We start from the raw sequence: 15,886 nt of genomic DNA, 5'->3' as shown, positions 1-15,886 counted from the left end.
AGCTGCATACAGATGTATGTTTTAAATATCAGAATGCAGGTTCTTATTATTGGGATACTCACCTAGTCACATTATTCACATTAATAACAACCTCACAATAATTGCTGTATTTACAGTATGATAAACCACGTTGATGTTTACATTAACAGCTTTACATTAAGCAGTCTTCAATCAGAAAATACAATTATTAAAAAGTGTGAATTTATATCTGTTTTTAGTACTACAGAAAGGCCAGGAATTTAGCACTAGTTAGATGTTTCCCTGATGCTTTTGTTGAGGATGAAACCAGCGTAAGTATTGCTTCAGATACATTACTCAATTCATGTTTCAACTCAACTCAATTCTATATGAAGCTAATTTTTCAGTATCTAGGGTTTCACCAAAAATTTATTTATCATTTTTTTTTCTAGAATATCAAAATTCAACTGTGTATAATCCACAGTCTTTTACTCCAAAATTAGAATTAAAATTGCAGGCAGGGGTGCAATTATTAAGTACTATAAGACAAAGATGAGAAAAAAAACGTCATTTTCATTCTTTGTGTTTACATTCTGCAATGTTTGTTCTTGAAATTTTTAACTACACAAATAATAATTCCATATTTACTGGTAAATATCAAATAAAGGGGGCTCGCTGGTCTAAATCATTTTTTTTTTCTTAATATAGGATTTCGCTATATTTTTCTATGAATGAACTTTATCTTATACTTAATAGAAAAATGAAATTAAAAAATGGGGTCACCGTCCATATACGCTCACAATCTGTCTTCGAAAGAAGGATACATTTTGGTAAAATAACTTTTTTTCTGTTGAACTATAAATAGGAGAAAAAGAGGTAATATCGAAATAAAAAAAGAACTAAATTACAAAAATCGCTAAAATTTTATTAGTTCAGTTTAAGTACAGCTTATCTGAAAGTTATAATAAAAAATATAGGTCACTGATGATTTAAAAAAGATATTTCAATTTGAATGCCAAAAAATTGAAATTTTGTACCAAAGGGAGATAATTTGGACCTTTTCAATGATATATACATTTTAAAAGTCATCTTGGGTCAAAACAAATTTTTTTGAATGATTTTTGTCGAGCCTTCGACTTTAGTCGAAAAAGCGAGACTAAGCGATCCTACATTCTGTCGTCGGCGGCGGCGTCCACAAATATAAAGTTTTTGAAATTTTATTAACTTTCTTAAACTATACTGAATTTCTACCAAACTTGGACAGAAGCTTGTTTATGATCATAAGAAAGTATCCAGAAGTAAATTTTGTAAAAATAAAATTCCATTTTTTCCGTATTTTACTTATAAATGGACTTAGTTTTTCTGCGAGGAAACATTACATTCACTCTGTGGTTAAAGTTTTTAAAATTTTAATAACTTTCATAAACTATCCTTGATTTGTACCAAACTTGGACAGCAGCTTGTTTATGATCATAAGATAGTATCAAGAAGAAAAATTTTGTAAAAATAAATTTCCACTTTTCCGTATTTTACTTATAGATGGACTTAGTTTTTCTGCGAGGAAACATTACATTCACTCTGTGGTTAAAGTTTTTAAAATTTTAATAACTTTCATAAACTATCCTTGATTTGTACCAAACTTGGACAGCAGCTTGTTTATGATCATAAGATAGTATCAAGAAGAAAATTTTGTAAAAAAAAAATTCACTTTTTCCGTATTTTACTTATAAATGGACTTAGTTTTTCTGCGAGGAAACATTACATTCACTCTGTGGTTAAAGTTTTTAAAATTTTAATAACTTTCATAAACTATCCTTGATTTGTACCAAACTTGGACAGCAGCTTGTTTATGATCATAAGATAGTATCAAGAAGAAAAATTTTGTAAAAATAAATTTCCACTTTTCCGTATTTTACTTATAGATGGACTTAGTTTTTCTGCGAGGAAACATTACATTCACTCTGTGGTTAAAGTTTTTAAAATTTTAATAACTTTCATAAACTATCCTTGATTTGTACCAAACTTGGACAGCAGCTTGTTTATGATCATAAGATAGTATCAAGAAGAAAATTTTGTAAAAAAAAAATTCACTTTTTCCGTATTTTACTTATAAATGGACTTAGTTTTTAAAGGCAGTGCTTTAAGGCCTGACTTTCAAGTCATGAGGTTCATCTTTCCTTACGCAAATCTTTGCTGGGGGTCATTTTGCAAGAAATAGATCCGGAAATGTTTAAATTTCTCCTCTCCTTTTTGTGGTATGTATTGGTTTTTGTTCCTTTCATTTACATTGGGAAATAAAGAAACGATCAGTGTGTATTTTTCGTTTTAAAAATCTGTTTATTAATGTGTCTTTTGCATTATAAGCAGTCAATCTGATTACAAACTATCATTATTCGAATTCCGTGTGGAAAGAGGTCCGTTCAATTTCGAGTACTATTTGCGATCTAAAGATATTTTAAAATCATTTCACTCGTTGATATAACATGATATTATAATTAAAAGTCGACTGACCGTGAATTATATTGCATAATATACAATTTAAAGTATTTCTGTACGTGAAGCCGTATGACGTTATAGTTATTTCGGTCTCAGTTATGTAAAATATGAAATTATCGTTCCTGAATAGGGTTCCACTAATTAAAGACAAGAAGCGTCAAAAAGTGATAAGAAGCGACAATAAAATTAAAATAGCGATAAGAAGCGACAATATAATTAATTTAGCGAGAAGAAGTGTCAAGAAGACTATATATAGCGACTATACATAAATAAAAAAAATGTCATTGCAACAACTTATTCCCCATAGATATTAAAAAAAACATGCATTATTTTTTATTATAGGGGCGGTTATAAAACATTTTTTATATTACTGTACATTGATAGATAAAAATATGTTTTTATTAAGAAGAAAGGGATTAGTTTTTATTAGATATAAAAAAAAATATATTTTATGAACACGCTAAAAATTGGCCATCAAAACAAAAAAAATTCAATTTCCTTTTAAAGAATTTATTGAATCAAAACCTTGCAATATCATTTCCTTTCTAACAGTGAAATTCTTCTTTTTCATAGGGACATATTTGATAGGCGTAGCTTCACCCTATCACATCAAATGAGAATAGCCTCGTGAGAGAATTACGATTGGCTTGTCCCTTGTTAGTTATTGTCGCTTCGTCACTAAATTAAACTTCTTGTCGCTGTTTGTCTCTAAAATTCTTCTTGTCTCTTATTAGTGAGACCAGTCAGTTCCGTCCTTAACTTCCGTTTTTGCACTGCAAAACAATCACACAATTAACGATGCCTAGTCCTTGTTGGTGTGTACCTGAGTGTCATTTAAGAGGAGGACTTGCATTTCTAAATGACTTAATAAGAAGGAAAAGTTGGATCAACGCCATGGCTCAAACGTAGATTGTCATGTGCGATGCAATCGTAGAACCCATATCAATCAGCTGTTGTTTGCAAGGCACATTTAATGAAAACGACTACGTTCAGGAAACTATTCATGGTAAAACTTTATTTTCTTTAAGAAATATATACTGTTATTTATATAATCGCCATGCAAGTAAACCAAAGTCTGTTTGCAACCGCAATTATCGTTTTAGAATAAAAAAGGGGGGGGGGGGGGGGTGAATTCAAGACGTCATAACTTTTGGGATTACGATTCAATATCATCTGTTTGACATTTTTTGGTTAATACTACAATTGTATGGTTTTTCTACAAGAGATATATTATACTGATTATTATTTTAGCAGTAATTATGTAAATTTCGGTTGTAATGACAAGAATTCATGAGCTATGCCTCGGGCTTTCTTGAAAAATATCAATGACAATGTAAACAGGAACAAAACATTGACATGAATGATGCTCTCCACCTATGTTATAGTTATTTAGGTATGTGTGTTGCACAAGTCTTTCACAAGTTTCAAAAAAGCTAATGTTATAAAACTTTTTTCAGGGCACATACCCACTTTATAGAGACTTGTCTACTGCCATGCATTCCCATCCTATTTTCATGCACCATTTGTAAGCAAGAGACTGAATGGTTTACAAAATTAAAAATCAGGACGGTGTCCCGTTAAACCAAAATAACTAAACTGGATGAATATTGTAGGAGAAATCTAGAGGAAAGTTTTGATTTGTGAAATTGGTTTTCTTGAACAGATGTACATTCATCCTGCAGGAAAGATTTATAACTGTCCACCACCAACTGACGAGCTAATGTTGAGCTTCACAGATGGAATTACTCAAACACCATAAATGCCTATGTTTTCAGCACAGATTTCACAAATCATGACACAGCTGTGCATTTTTATGCCCCACCTACGATAGTAGGGGGGGCATTATGTTTTCTGGTCTGTGCGTCCGTTCGTCTGTTCTTCCGTTCGTCCGTCCGTCTGTCCCTCTTCAGGTTAAAGTTTTTGGTCAAGGTAGTTTTTGATGAAGTTGAAGTCCAATCGACTTCAAACTTGGTACACATGTTCCCTATGATATGATCTTTTTAATTTTAATGCCAAATTAGAGTTTTTACCCCAATGTCATGGTCCACTGAACATGGAAAATGATAGTGCGAGTGGGGCATTCGTGTACTGGGGACACATTCTTGTTTATACCTGTTAAGAGTCGAAAACTAAATATTATTTTTATATAAATAAATATATATTGTGTCATTTTAGAACTTATATTTTTCCAAAGGATGCATGAATGAAAGTAGTGAAATTCATTTTGCTTTGATATATAGATTTGAATTACAATTGTTCATGTTATTGTAATGCATATAAAAATAAGGAGATGTGGCACAATGTAAATATATGATATTCTGTGAGTTTATCAAAATAAAGGGGATAAGAAATGGGTATAAGCAGTTACAGGACTGTACTACTGTACAATCTCCAACAATGAGAAAAACTCATACTGTAAAGAGAATTTCATATTTACAAGTAAGTTTTGTTTTTGCATTGAATAATTTTCTTCTATTGTCTTAAAAGCAAATATGGGAAGTGGTTAAAATGCTAATGAGACAGCTTTTATGGCCACCAGATGTCATTGTTACCTTGATTAAAAACTCCTTTTTAGCTCACCTGACCTGACTCATCACTTGGTTTCGTCGTCCATAAACTTTTACAAAAAATCTTCTCTGAAACTACTGTGCCAAATTTAACCAAACTTAGCCAAAATCATCATTGCGGTATCTAATTTAAAAAATGTGTGGTTAGACCCGGTCAACCAACCGAGATGGCCACTATGGCCAAAAATAGAACATACAGGTAAAATGTAGATTTTGGCTTATAACTCTGAAACCAAAGCATTTAGAGCAAATCTGACATAGGGTGAAATTGTCTCTTCAGTGAAGATCTATCTGCCCAGGAATTTTCAGACAAATCTGACAACCCGTTGATGGATTGCTGCCCCCAAATTAGTAATTTGAAGGAAATTTTGCAGAGTTTGGTTATTATCTTAAATATTATTATAGATAGAGATAAACTGTAAACAGCAATAATGTTCTGCAAAGTAAGATCTACAAATAAGTCAATATGACCAAAATTTTAAGTTGACCCCTTAAAGAGTTATTGCCCTTTATAGTCAATTTTTAACAATTTTCATAAATTTTTGTATTTTTTGTTAATTTTTAAAAAATATTTTCAACTGGGCCATGTTTATTATAGATAGAGATAATTGTAGCACCAAGAATGTTCAGTAAAGAAAGATCTACAAACATATCCCCATCATCAAAAACACAATTTTGTCATTTTATATGTGTCCGTTGTTTAATATGCACATAGACCGTCCAAGGTGAGCGACACAGGCTCTTGAGAGTCTCTAGGTCATTAATACAGGTAGATAACTTTATCATGTTTATACTGAAAAATAATTTTGCTTGGAGGGAGAATTTTTAAAAAAGTTCTGTCTTCAAAAGAGTTGACATGTTACTATGTACATTAACCATTATGTTACTTGATGTTCTAGCAATACACACAGAACGGAGACTAGTCAATCTTTGTGAATTATTTTTCATAGGATAGGAGTAATTGAATATGTGTATATAATCAATAATTAAAAATAGTTTTATTTACATTAAAAAGGAAAAGTTCTTATGTCTTAAAAATGCATTTCATGGCGAGGTACAGAAAATATACTGTAAACAGTAGACTATAGATATAGGTGAACTAGGTACAAGAGAACTCTAAATCTTAAATACTACAAACCACCTCTGTTCTATGGGAGATAATGATATAACTGGACTAGAAATACACACAACCTGTAATTAACTGCCTTTACAGCGCTTTCGCGCTTTGATTCTTCCAGTTAACATTACATACAGTCTGCAGTTAAAGTTTATAAAACATTTATTAGATTCATAAACTATCCTGGATTTTTTTACCAAACTTGGAAGCTTCTTTCAATCAAAAGACAGTATCGAGAGGGAAATTTTTATTGATGTTTTTCCTCATTTTTGTTGAGTCTGCGATTAACAGCAAAAGTAGGCGAGACACTGGGTTCCGTGGAACCCTTACGAATTTTTGTACCATATGATAAAGTAACAACTAATAAAAGTAATAAATAAAATTTAAAATGAAAAAAAAATTGTTTAGTTTTTTTTCTGAAATTTTTACACCCTGGAGCCGCCTTAAATGTTTCATTACAGCTTTCTCCTTTCCTTTCACTGCATTGCATTAAAATTTTTAGACCGTGAGAATTAAAAATCAACAGATAACTAGCTTGAAACCACAAAACAAGCTTGAACTTACTGTCGAAAACAATTTTACTAGATAAAACAGCTTTAAATCAAAATTTTGACTAAATGCATGACAGATCACCTGAAGTTCATTCCCTGAATACTTACATTTTGATTGAGTTTGGGAAAGACACAACTGCTAGAGTTTATTTGGTAGTTTTATATCCCACATTGTTACTCTGTTTTTTCAAATGAAGACATTAATGTGACACTGTATTGAAAAATACTTATATATTTTTGTGGTATTTTATGGTAAGAAATATGTTATATTTATAGATTATCGCTGATCATCTCAACGAGATTGATTTTCTCGCTTGAGCCAGTACTGTAAAGTTGAGAAAAGCAATCAGGTTGAGATGACAAAGGATAACCTGTTTATCGCTATTTTACCTATGACAACATTGTTAATTTCATATCAACATGTATGTACACACTTAGTTTCTAGCGATAATTTTTCAAATCACTCCACTGTGCTCAGAAAGAAAATTATCAATCAAGATCAAAGGAAAATTTATTAAAATAGCAATGATAATATTGTATATTTCAGGGTAAGAAGTTTGTGTATCCCAGACCAGCCTCAGCATTTACTTCCCCAGCAGGCTCCAGATCAGCAACTCCTGCCCCATCAGAATCTGGAAGTCAGGATGGTGAGGATGAGGAAGATGAGGAGGATGTGGAATACAGATTGAATGATAAAGAAGAAACAAAATAAAGCCATTTGATTGGTCAAAGATGTGATTTGAAAGAAGTTTTGAAAAAGAATGAATCTGATTGGGTAAAAATGAAACTCTGTGTTAGGAATAGTGAAGTGATTTATTACTGAATCAAATAAATATATTTATCTGGTGTTTTAGTGTGCGATATTGTAGAAGTGAACTAACATGTTACAGTCAGGTCTTAAGTTAGGCAGTAATGGATTTAGTTCACAATGTTTTAATGCTATGCTGGTGCTGATATATAAATTTATATTGTTTTAGGCTATTTTAGAACAAAAGTGCTAGGCATTTTAGGTTTTTGTTTGTGCAGGTACACAGTAATACAACTATACTTGCTGTGATTCTCCAGAATGATTTTTTTTCATAGAATGATTCTCAAATATTTTTTTGCTAAATATTTCTGACTTAAAAATCACAATAAATTTTTGGGAAAGTTTTGAATATTTTTGTCTTCCATTTGTTTCTATTGTAATTGAATTACAATTGCAATTTTGAGTAAAATGTACCTTTATCTTAATACATATCTGATATCCTAGTCTTCAATAGAGGTTCATGTAATGTAATAGTACAAAAGATATCATGATATTTTATCAATGGTTGTGGTGTACATTAATATATGTATATTAACCAGGAGTAACATATTATAATTGTTACAAGTCCTTTATGATTGCAAAGTAATGAATTGAGTCATGTTCATGGATACTAATTTACAAGTTTAGAAGTCAGATAAGATTATCAAATCTCAGAGGCAAATGGTATATTCTATTGAAATCCTGAGCAATCCTAGTTAAATATTAATATAATATTTACATATTGTGGCTTAGTTGTGATATATGTTTGTTTGTGAATATAATGCAACTAAAATACATGAATGTATTGTAACCTAATATCATAGAGTATATGAATTTGTTTTTATTTTTTATACTTAAATGTTGATTTTATCTAACAATACTGTTGTTATTGAATGAAATATTTGAACTGTTATACTAGTCCTAAAATTTTATTTCCAAGTTTTGTACACTTTGCAAAATTTGAGGTTCTCGTGTTTTACTATCAATGTTTTTATAATGCTTTACACATTATAGATCATTTTCTTAAGTTATTGCATCTCAAGCCAGCAATGTTGTCATGGATATCTTCGACCTGAACATCCACCCTTCAGTAACCTCGATGTAACTTATAGCATCTCTGTTTATTGTTAGATATTATTAGACCCCCTTCAAATCTGAGCTAATCAGGTTTCTTGAAGCCCTTGTTTTTTTAAAATTACCCTTTACCTTACAATTATAAATGTTCTTTTTTGTGTTTACTGTGAATTCATTTATTCTTATAGGTACAAATTTTCATCAGTTGAGGAAAAATCATTATTGAGGATGCTTAATTTTCAAGTTTTGGCAAAGTCTGCATAATAGCATATAGAAAATGTTTAGTTTGTATATAGTTATAACCATAAAATCTGCTATAATTGGTACCCCTAACTTGATAACAAATCCACAATGTTACATGTGATTGACAATAAGCATTTGACTGTAAAACTTAGAAATAAGATAGGAAACGTACATTGTTATGATAAGATTTTCTGTATTGTGCCATTAGATTTTGTGTTGCTTTGTGAAAAAGACAATCATGAAATATGTATTGCATACTTATAAATGATAACTATATACATATATATGCTTGATAAATTAGTGAATAAATAGTTTAAACTAAAAAGAATTTGATTTTTAACTGAAACTATTTGTTGTTATATGAAATCTGTATGTATAGAGTGAATTCTATCTTAATTTAAATACAAAAAAAACTTAAGCAAACATAAGGTTATGTTTATTTGATGCAAGCTGTTCTTGCGCAATATGGATTTTAGTCCTGCACTATTGTTTATATATTTCTTCTTTAAATTAAGATTTAATTGACTTATTGCAAGGCAACTGGTAGTAATGTACGAGTTTGGTTGTAGAATATTTAAATATTTTTATCAGCATTACAATATAACCATAACCATGATCAAATTATACTGAATTAATAATCAGATGATGGGCATAAATATGATTGTCAATGCTATTTAGCAAAATTTCCAAGCTTGGTATTTTAGATGTGTATTTTAGTTTTCAAAAACAGTTTGAACAGAAACACTTTTAATAGTTTGCAAATCTAGCTATGTCTCAATCAACTTGAAAGAGTATTGTAAAATAGCCTGTGAAACTTTTGAAAAGAGATGTAATTGTACAATCATTTCTGTCAAAAATTATAACAGGTACATTTATTAAATATTTGCATAATATTCCCAAATTTATTTGTTTTTTTCTTCAAAAAAATAGATATTCGGGTTACAAAAGGTTGATATTTATATTAACTCTATCTCATCAGCTCTACACAATGAATATCTGTTTGATATTTGGCTAATTATCTTTACCATATTACCATGCCAGTCAGATATCTAGTTGATCCATATATTGATATTTTTCCCTGCTTATCATTTATACAGCATGGAAGCTATATATAAAAAAGATGATGTGGTATGATTGCCATATTTATGTATGACTTCTTCAGCTTATAGCCACCATAACACTGTGTTGGTTTTTATTTATAGGAAATATTTGCTATGGCAACAACAGTCTAAGCCTTCTTTAGCTGAAACTTAGAATTAGATTCTACATATGACTTTAATAGATGCAAATGTTGTCGTAGAATATAGATTAAAATTATTGTGTCAGATTTTTCTTGCCAACAAGAGAAACTTTTTTGTTTTAGTTTCATTATTTGTGGTTTTAAATATCAGTCACTTGAGTTCAGTGCTTTTGCATATTTTGTTTTAGTGTGTTAAGTTTGCAGTTATCATAAGGCCAACTAAAATTAATTAGTAGATTTTCATCCAAATTTTTGAAAATAATGGGGCGGGTGGGAGGATTTTATTTTTTAAATTTTATTTCATTTGAAACCCTTTTGTGACGAGTTCTTCATATATGCAAGTGTAATATAAATAAGCTTATATCATGTATACACAAGTATGAGGAATCTTACATAATATTTCAAATCCTTAAATAAAATATCTAATTGCGGCTTTAAAAACTTAACAACAAAAACGTGTGAGAAATACTCTCTTCAGTTAGACTACATGTACCAACACAAAATTTATTTTGGTTTCTAAACAATGGTTTGTATTACCATAAAATGAAGCAAATGCATTGGTATGCAACACAATTATTATGAGTACAGAATAAAATGAAAACTCAGAGAGTGTTGAAAATAATAGGGTTGGTACTTTATATGCAAGATGAAAATATAATTATCATGTAAAACATGAACTTAATAATAAAAAAAAAGTTGTTGTTTAATGAGTCTTTTTGGGTGTATTGGGACATTTGCTGTTTGTCAACATAAAAAGACAGCCAAGGGTAAAATCAAAGGGCTTACATAAATAAAATGCGTATGTTAGTCGACTTTTTAAATTCAATAAACGGTCATACATCTGACAAGTTCGTGCTTGTGTTTCTATATCTATAATTCAGTCATGTTTTCTGTATCAATGGTTTCCACAAATCTTGTGCTTTGGGTATCATTTACAGTTTAAATTTCCTGAGACAAAGTCATTGCATAAATAAAAAAGTCCGCAGTTTTCTAATCACAGATATTTGTGACATACCGCGATTTGCAGTATTGGAAACAGCGTTTTTCTCGTAACACCAATATTTCATGTCATTCTCGTTATTAATCTTTACTCTCGGAAGATGATATTATCATCATAGAGCAGCGTAAAGGTCGACTTAATCATTTTGGTTAGATTTACTCGAGGTACAAAACCGAAATTTGAAACAGGAAGCATTGAATGAAACGAAATTTTAACGGTTACCAGTAACGGGAATGAACAAAATCCGGAAATCGTAAATTTTATAAAATAAAAAAATTCGGGGCGGGGCGATTTCAGAGGGGCGGGCGGGGATGAAAATCTATCAATTAATTTTAATTGGCCTAAATACAATTACATTACTACACATTTGTGTACTTAACTTGAACACTTTTCAACTGATGATATTTTTAATACACAATGACTCATTTAATTGTTTAGCTTGCTTCATTTTGGTTTATTTGATATTATATATAAACAACAGTTCATAATAGAACTTCTAACATTAGACAGACACTTTTCATTTTGAAATAAATGTGATAAAATGTCTTCAGTAGTTTTAGAGTTTTCAGTTCTAACCAAAAATAATTGCTGAATTGAAATGGCAGTACACGAGTTTCAATTGTTTTTAAAAGCCGGTTAATGTCCAGCTGACATAAATTGTAATTGATTTGATTATGTAATAAACTTTGCATTATATTGATCATATTTTGACTGAAAAAATTATGGAAGTTCATATCCAATTGTTTATACAGGTCTATATATACTTATGTCAAGCTTTTTATTATATTATCACTAAGCATGTTGTTATTGCATCAGCTCTGATATAACCATTCACTGTTTATAGGTTTTAATTTTGCTCTGTATCGCTAAAGATAGAATGTAGTGTTACCCTGTTATATTTTTGTTATGTTTTTGTTACATAAAGCTAATGTATTGATTATGTGGACTCAGGAGTTTTACCCTTATAGAGCTTTGTAATATTAATAAACTCAAATTAAATATGTCTTTAGTTTTCATTGTGTGGACTCAGGAGTTTTACCCTTATAGAGCTTTATAATATCAATAAACTCAAATTTAATATGTGTTTAATTTTCATTGTGTAACTAAAACAATTTTCCATATGAAAGAAATGTATTGAACTGGAAGGGATTCTGGGTCTCATATCTGGCTTGGTAAAACCATAGGCTTCAAAATTGATATTTACTCTTTCTCTGCAATTTAGAAGAAAACGTGAAGAAATGTCATCTTGGAGTCTGGGTAGGGTGATATGTGTTTCTGTTGACTTTGTGAGTTAGTATACTAAAAATACTTGGCATGTCAGTCCAGAAAAAAACAATGAACATTAATATCTCATTAAAGGGGCACTAGCTAAGAGATGTATATAACATTTAAAAGATGATTTTTGTTTGTTCAATCATTAATGAAAGTAAAATAGCGAAATGATAATTCGCTTTTAGCAGGCAGTATGGTTCAATTTTGTCAAAATAAGCTAAGAAACATTGATGAATGAATTATTCACTTGCAATTGAATAATTCAACCTCTTTGAATCCGTATTCATGTGACCTTCAATTTAACCCATATCTAGAGATGAATTACACTTGAATTGTGAGTGTTCAGTTATTAAAAGGAAAAGAATGACAACATTGAAAGTGAAACAAAGGTGAATTATTTGATTGACTGATTTCATCCACAAAAACACATTTGTTTACAAGTAAAAATAATTAACTTATCTTTTTAACCCATAACATGAAATCAAACAGATGTAAAAATAAAAGTCCAAATGCACGAGGTTGCTATCTATTTATATTTATGTTAATATTATATCATATTATATGACCATTGTCAGTTTTTCGGAGGTCTTCTCAATAGTTAACTAGATGACATCTAGACTAAGTACTAAAAATTTTGATATATATATATCTGTTATATGCATTGTTAGCTGTTTATTTCAGACTTCAGAATTTGGGAATGTGTTGAGTATGTAATAAATCAAATATGAGAATTTGTTTCAAATTGGTGAACATGATTTTGACAGCCAGTGCCCCTTTAACATGCAATTGTCCTGAATATTAATATTTTAATATCTCATGAACATAGAATCCTAGATTGGCACTCACACCACATCTTTCTATATCTGTTATATATTTAAGGACATAAAGAAGCCAACTATCTAAATTCTTACAAAGGTTGGTGGTTTTCTCTTGGGACTCTGGCTTCCTCCATCAATTAAAGTGTTCGGAACAATTTAGCCATTAGAGCTGAAAGTGACATTAAACACCAACGATCAACAATAATTACTTACATAGTGAAGTTTTTCTGTGTCAATGCCACTGCTGGTGGAGTTTTAATTCCCCGAAGGTATCACCAACTCAGCTTGAGGCCCTGCCCACTAGTTCATGGTCCAGCGACTCTCAATTAATAAGCAATGTTGCTGTCCATCAGTCTTTTCGGAGTTTTATACTGACAGGCTAGACATATCTCTGTGTCAACAGTATATTGAATAAATCTATCAAACCATACATCCATAAAAACTTGTTTGTAGTATGATTCATATTGCTTTGATATCTCTTGGTCAAAGTAAAAAGTAAAGGCAGCAATATATATTGGTTGATTCGTATTGGGTTAAAAATTTTGTGACGGGATATACCATATGACCAATCTTTTATGAAAATTACACTTAGAAGGACCACGAAACTATTGATCTTTCATATTTGTATTATTGGCAATTTTAGGATTTTTTGTTTCAAACAGTGATCATAACCTGTTCTAATAATCGCAACAGCATTGGACAAGTCTTAAACTTGAATTATTATTTTGGTGCATGGAAATCATCAAATACAATTAAAACGCCAAAAAACAAATATCAAACCAGGGAAAGCTTTTAGATGAATTAAATCATGAAGCAGTTGAATTCCCTAAAGCTTCCTTTAAACAATTATCTCATGTTCAGCAGATTTGAATACATATCTAACATGTATATATGTTCCAGACCATATGAGTATTTGGACCGTACGCGTACGGTCCGGACCGTATACATATACTCGTACGGTCGGACCGTATGAGTATACGCGTACGGTCCAGCTAACCAGACATGTTTTGAGATCATATGGGTTAAAAACAAATATTTATCAAAATCTTTATTTTTAGTAATACAAATTGTTATTATTACAAATAGATGGATGAAGTGAATACGCGAACAATTGACATTAAATATTTGTTTAATTGTACATCTGAATCCTATTTTGTTACTCTGGCCCAAGGTGACACTAGTCTTGCTACCACAAGGAACGTCATATATTTTTTTTACATTAACATGTTTTGTTCATGCATGTTCCTTTGCATATGCATTTTTTTGTAAAGTTCCTAAATATTCTATGACAATTGTCCTCCCACATTATGTTTACTTCCGATAACTTCAATTTCAATGAGCATACTGGGCTGCAATTAATGAATTACTGACATGCTAAATACAGGAGATTAACAGATTAAATAAGCGTGTTTTTTTTAAATAGTTAAAATATTTAAAAGTTTTTATTTCAATTATTATTGAAGTTTTTATATTAATTTGAGATATAAGTTATGTTGATCTGTTATATACATTTGTATCTAATAAACTTGACCAACTTCTTAATATTAGTCAGACCGTACGCGTACGGTCCGACCGTATACGTATTTTGAAAAAGTACGCATACGGTCCAGACCGTACGCGTACGGTCCAAATACTCATACGGTCTGGAACATATACATGTATATCCAATTGTTATCACTTATGGTCCTACGTGTACATGAGGTCGATACTTACATGTTGTTATTGTTCAAGGTGATACTTTTGTCTGACAGCTTACAGCGCATTTACAATGTTTTATCTTCTTTTTTGTCTTCTTTTCTAGGTTAACCCATCTCTTTTTTAAATCGTCGATCACATATGAATTCAACCGATCTATATTTTATTAATGACAGTTAATAATCAATCTATTTAGCTAAAGATAATCTGTTTTTAGTGGGGAGTATTTATAGTGGCATGTAGACGTTGAGAGGTATTCTGAATAAAAATTCACAGCGTCTATTTGCGTTGGATTCAGTAAGTATGAACTTTGTCAGCTTACATTTTTGTATATAATTGTATGTATGGAAAAAGTATCGATCTAATATAGCAAAATATTATATAATTACTGTACTGTTACATTATATTTTTGGGGATAATAACCTTAGACTACTATTATTTAGTCTTAGCAAGTATATACATCAATTCTAAGTCGTGTAAACAATTAAAGAACACAGTAAAAACAGAAAGCTTCAGACATATATATATATATATATAAAACAAACGTGGAAACAAATGGCATAGATTTGTCGAAGAAATAATAACGGAATAGCCTTTAAACACACACTAAACCTTCTGTGATACAAGTACAAATTCAATTACTTGTGACGATATCTTTTTGCCAAATTTCGCTCAGGTAGAGAAGCACATTATGGCAGATCGTGAAATATTTTTAAATTATGTAAGGGACTGTGCAGTTAAAGTAAAAACAAATTTAAAAAAGTGGATAAAACTGAATACCTTAAAACCTGCTGGTTCATTATATTTTATTCAAAATATATAAACACAAAGAATTTAAGGGATTTTATTTTATTTATACATACGCTGATGGTATATTTGTCAATAAACAAGAATTTCTAAAATGAAACAATATGAAAATAATGTTCGAAACAAACATTGAACACAAAAAATTGACAAAGAAAATTGGAACTTCTGATTAACATAACTATGTGTTTACATTGGAGACAATCGGAAGATAAGTTGAAGGTTAAATATGTAAGCTGCTTAAGGGATATGTCCATCTTTCCA

General features: G+C 30.4%; 1 protein-coding gene and 1 long non-coding RNA gene across 2 annotated transcripts in view; both read left to right on the top strand.

The window, feature by feature from the left end:
- LOC143083020 (glycogen [starch] synthase-like) overlaps window positions 1-12,117 on the top strand; it is a 36,942-nt gene extending 24,825 nt beyond the window's left edge. Inside the window, exons 13-14 of the mRNA XM_076259134.1 lie at window positions 219-290; window positions 7,237-12,117. Coding sequence (XP_076115249.1) covers window positions 219-290; window positions 7,237-7,401 — 237 coding nt within the window. The 3' untranslated portion in view covers window positions 7,402-12,117. The remainder of the gene's footprint in view (window positions 1-218; window positions 291-7,236) is intronic.
- LOC143083022 (uncharacterized) lies at window positions 3,051-5,300 on the top strand. The gene is made up of 2 exons (XR_012980530.1): window positions 3,051-3,460; window positions 3,912-5,300. It is a non-coding gene; the product is annotated as an uncharacterized LOC143083022 (long non-coding RNA).
- Window positions 12,118-15,886: the final 3,769 nt, after the last annotated feature.

Source organism: Mytilus galloprovincialis, chromosome 7 (genome assembly GCF_965363235.1).
Source record: "Mytilus galloprovincialis chromosome 7, xbMytGall1.hap1.1, whole genome shotgun sequence".
NCBI classification, from domain to species: Eukaryota; Metazoa; Mollusca; class Bivalvia; order Mytilida; family Mytilidae; genus Mytilus; species Mytilus galloprovincialis.
The sequence above is the reverse complement of the archived record's forward strand: the minus strand, read 5'-3'. Positions and strand labels throughout refer to the sequence as shown.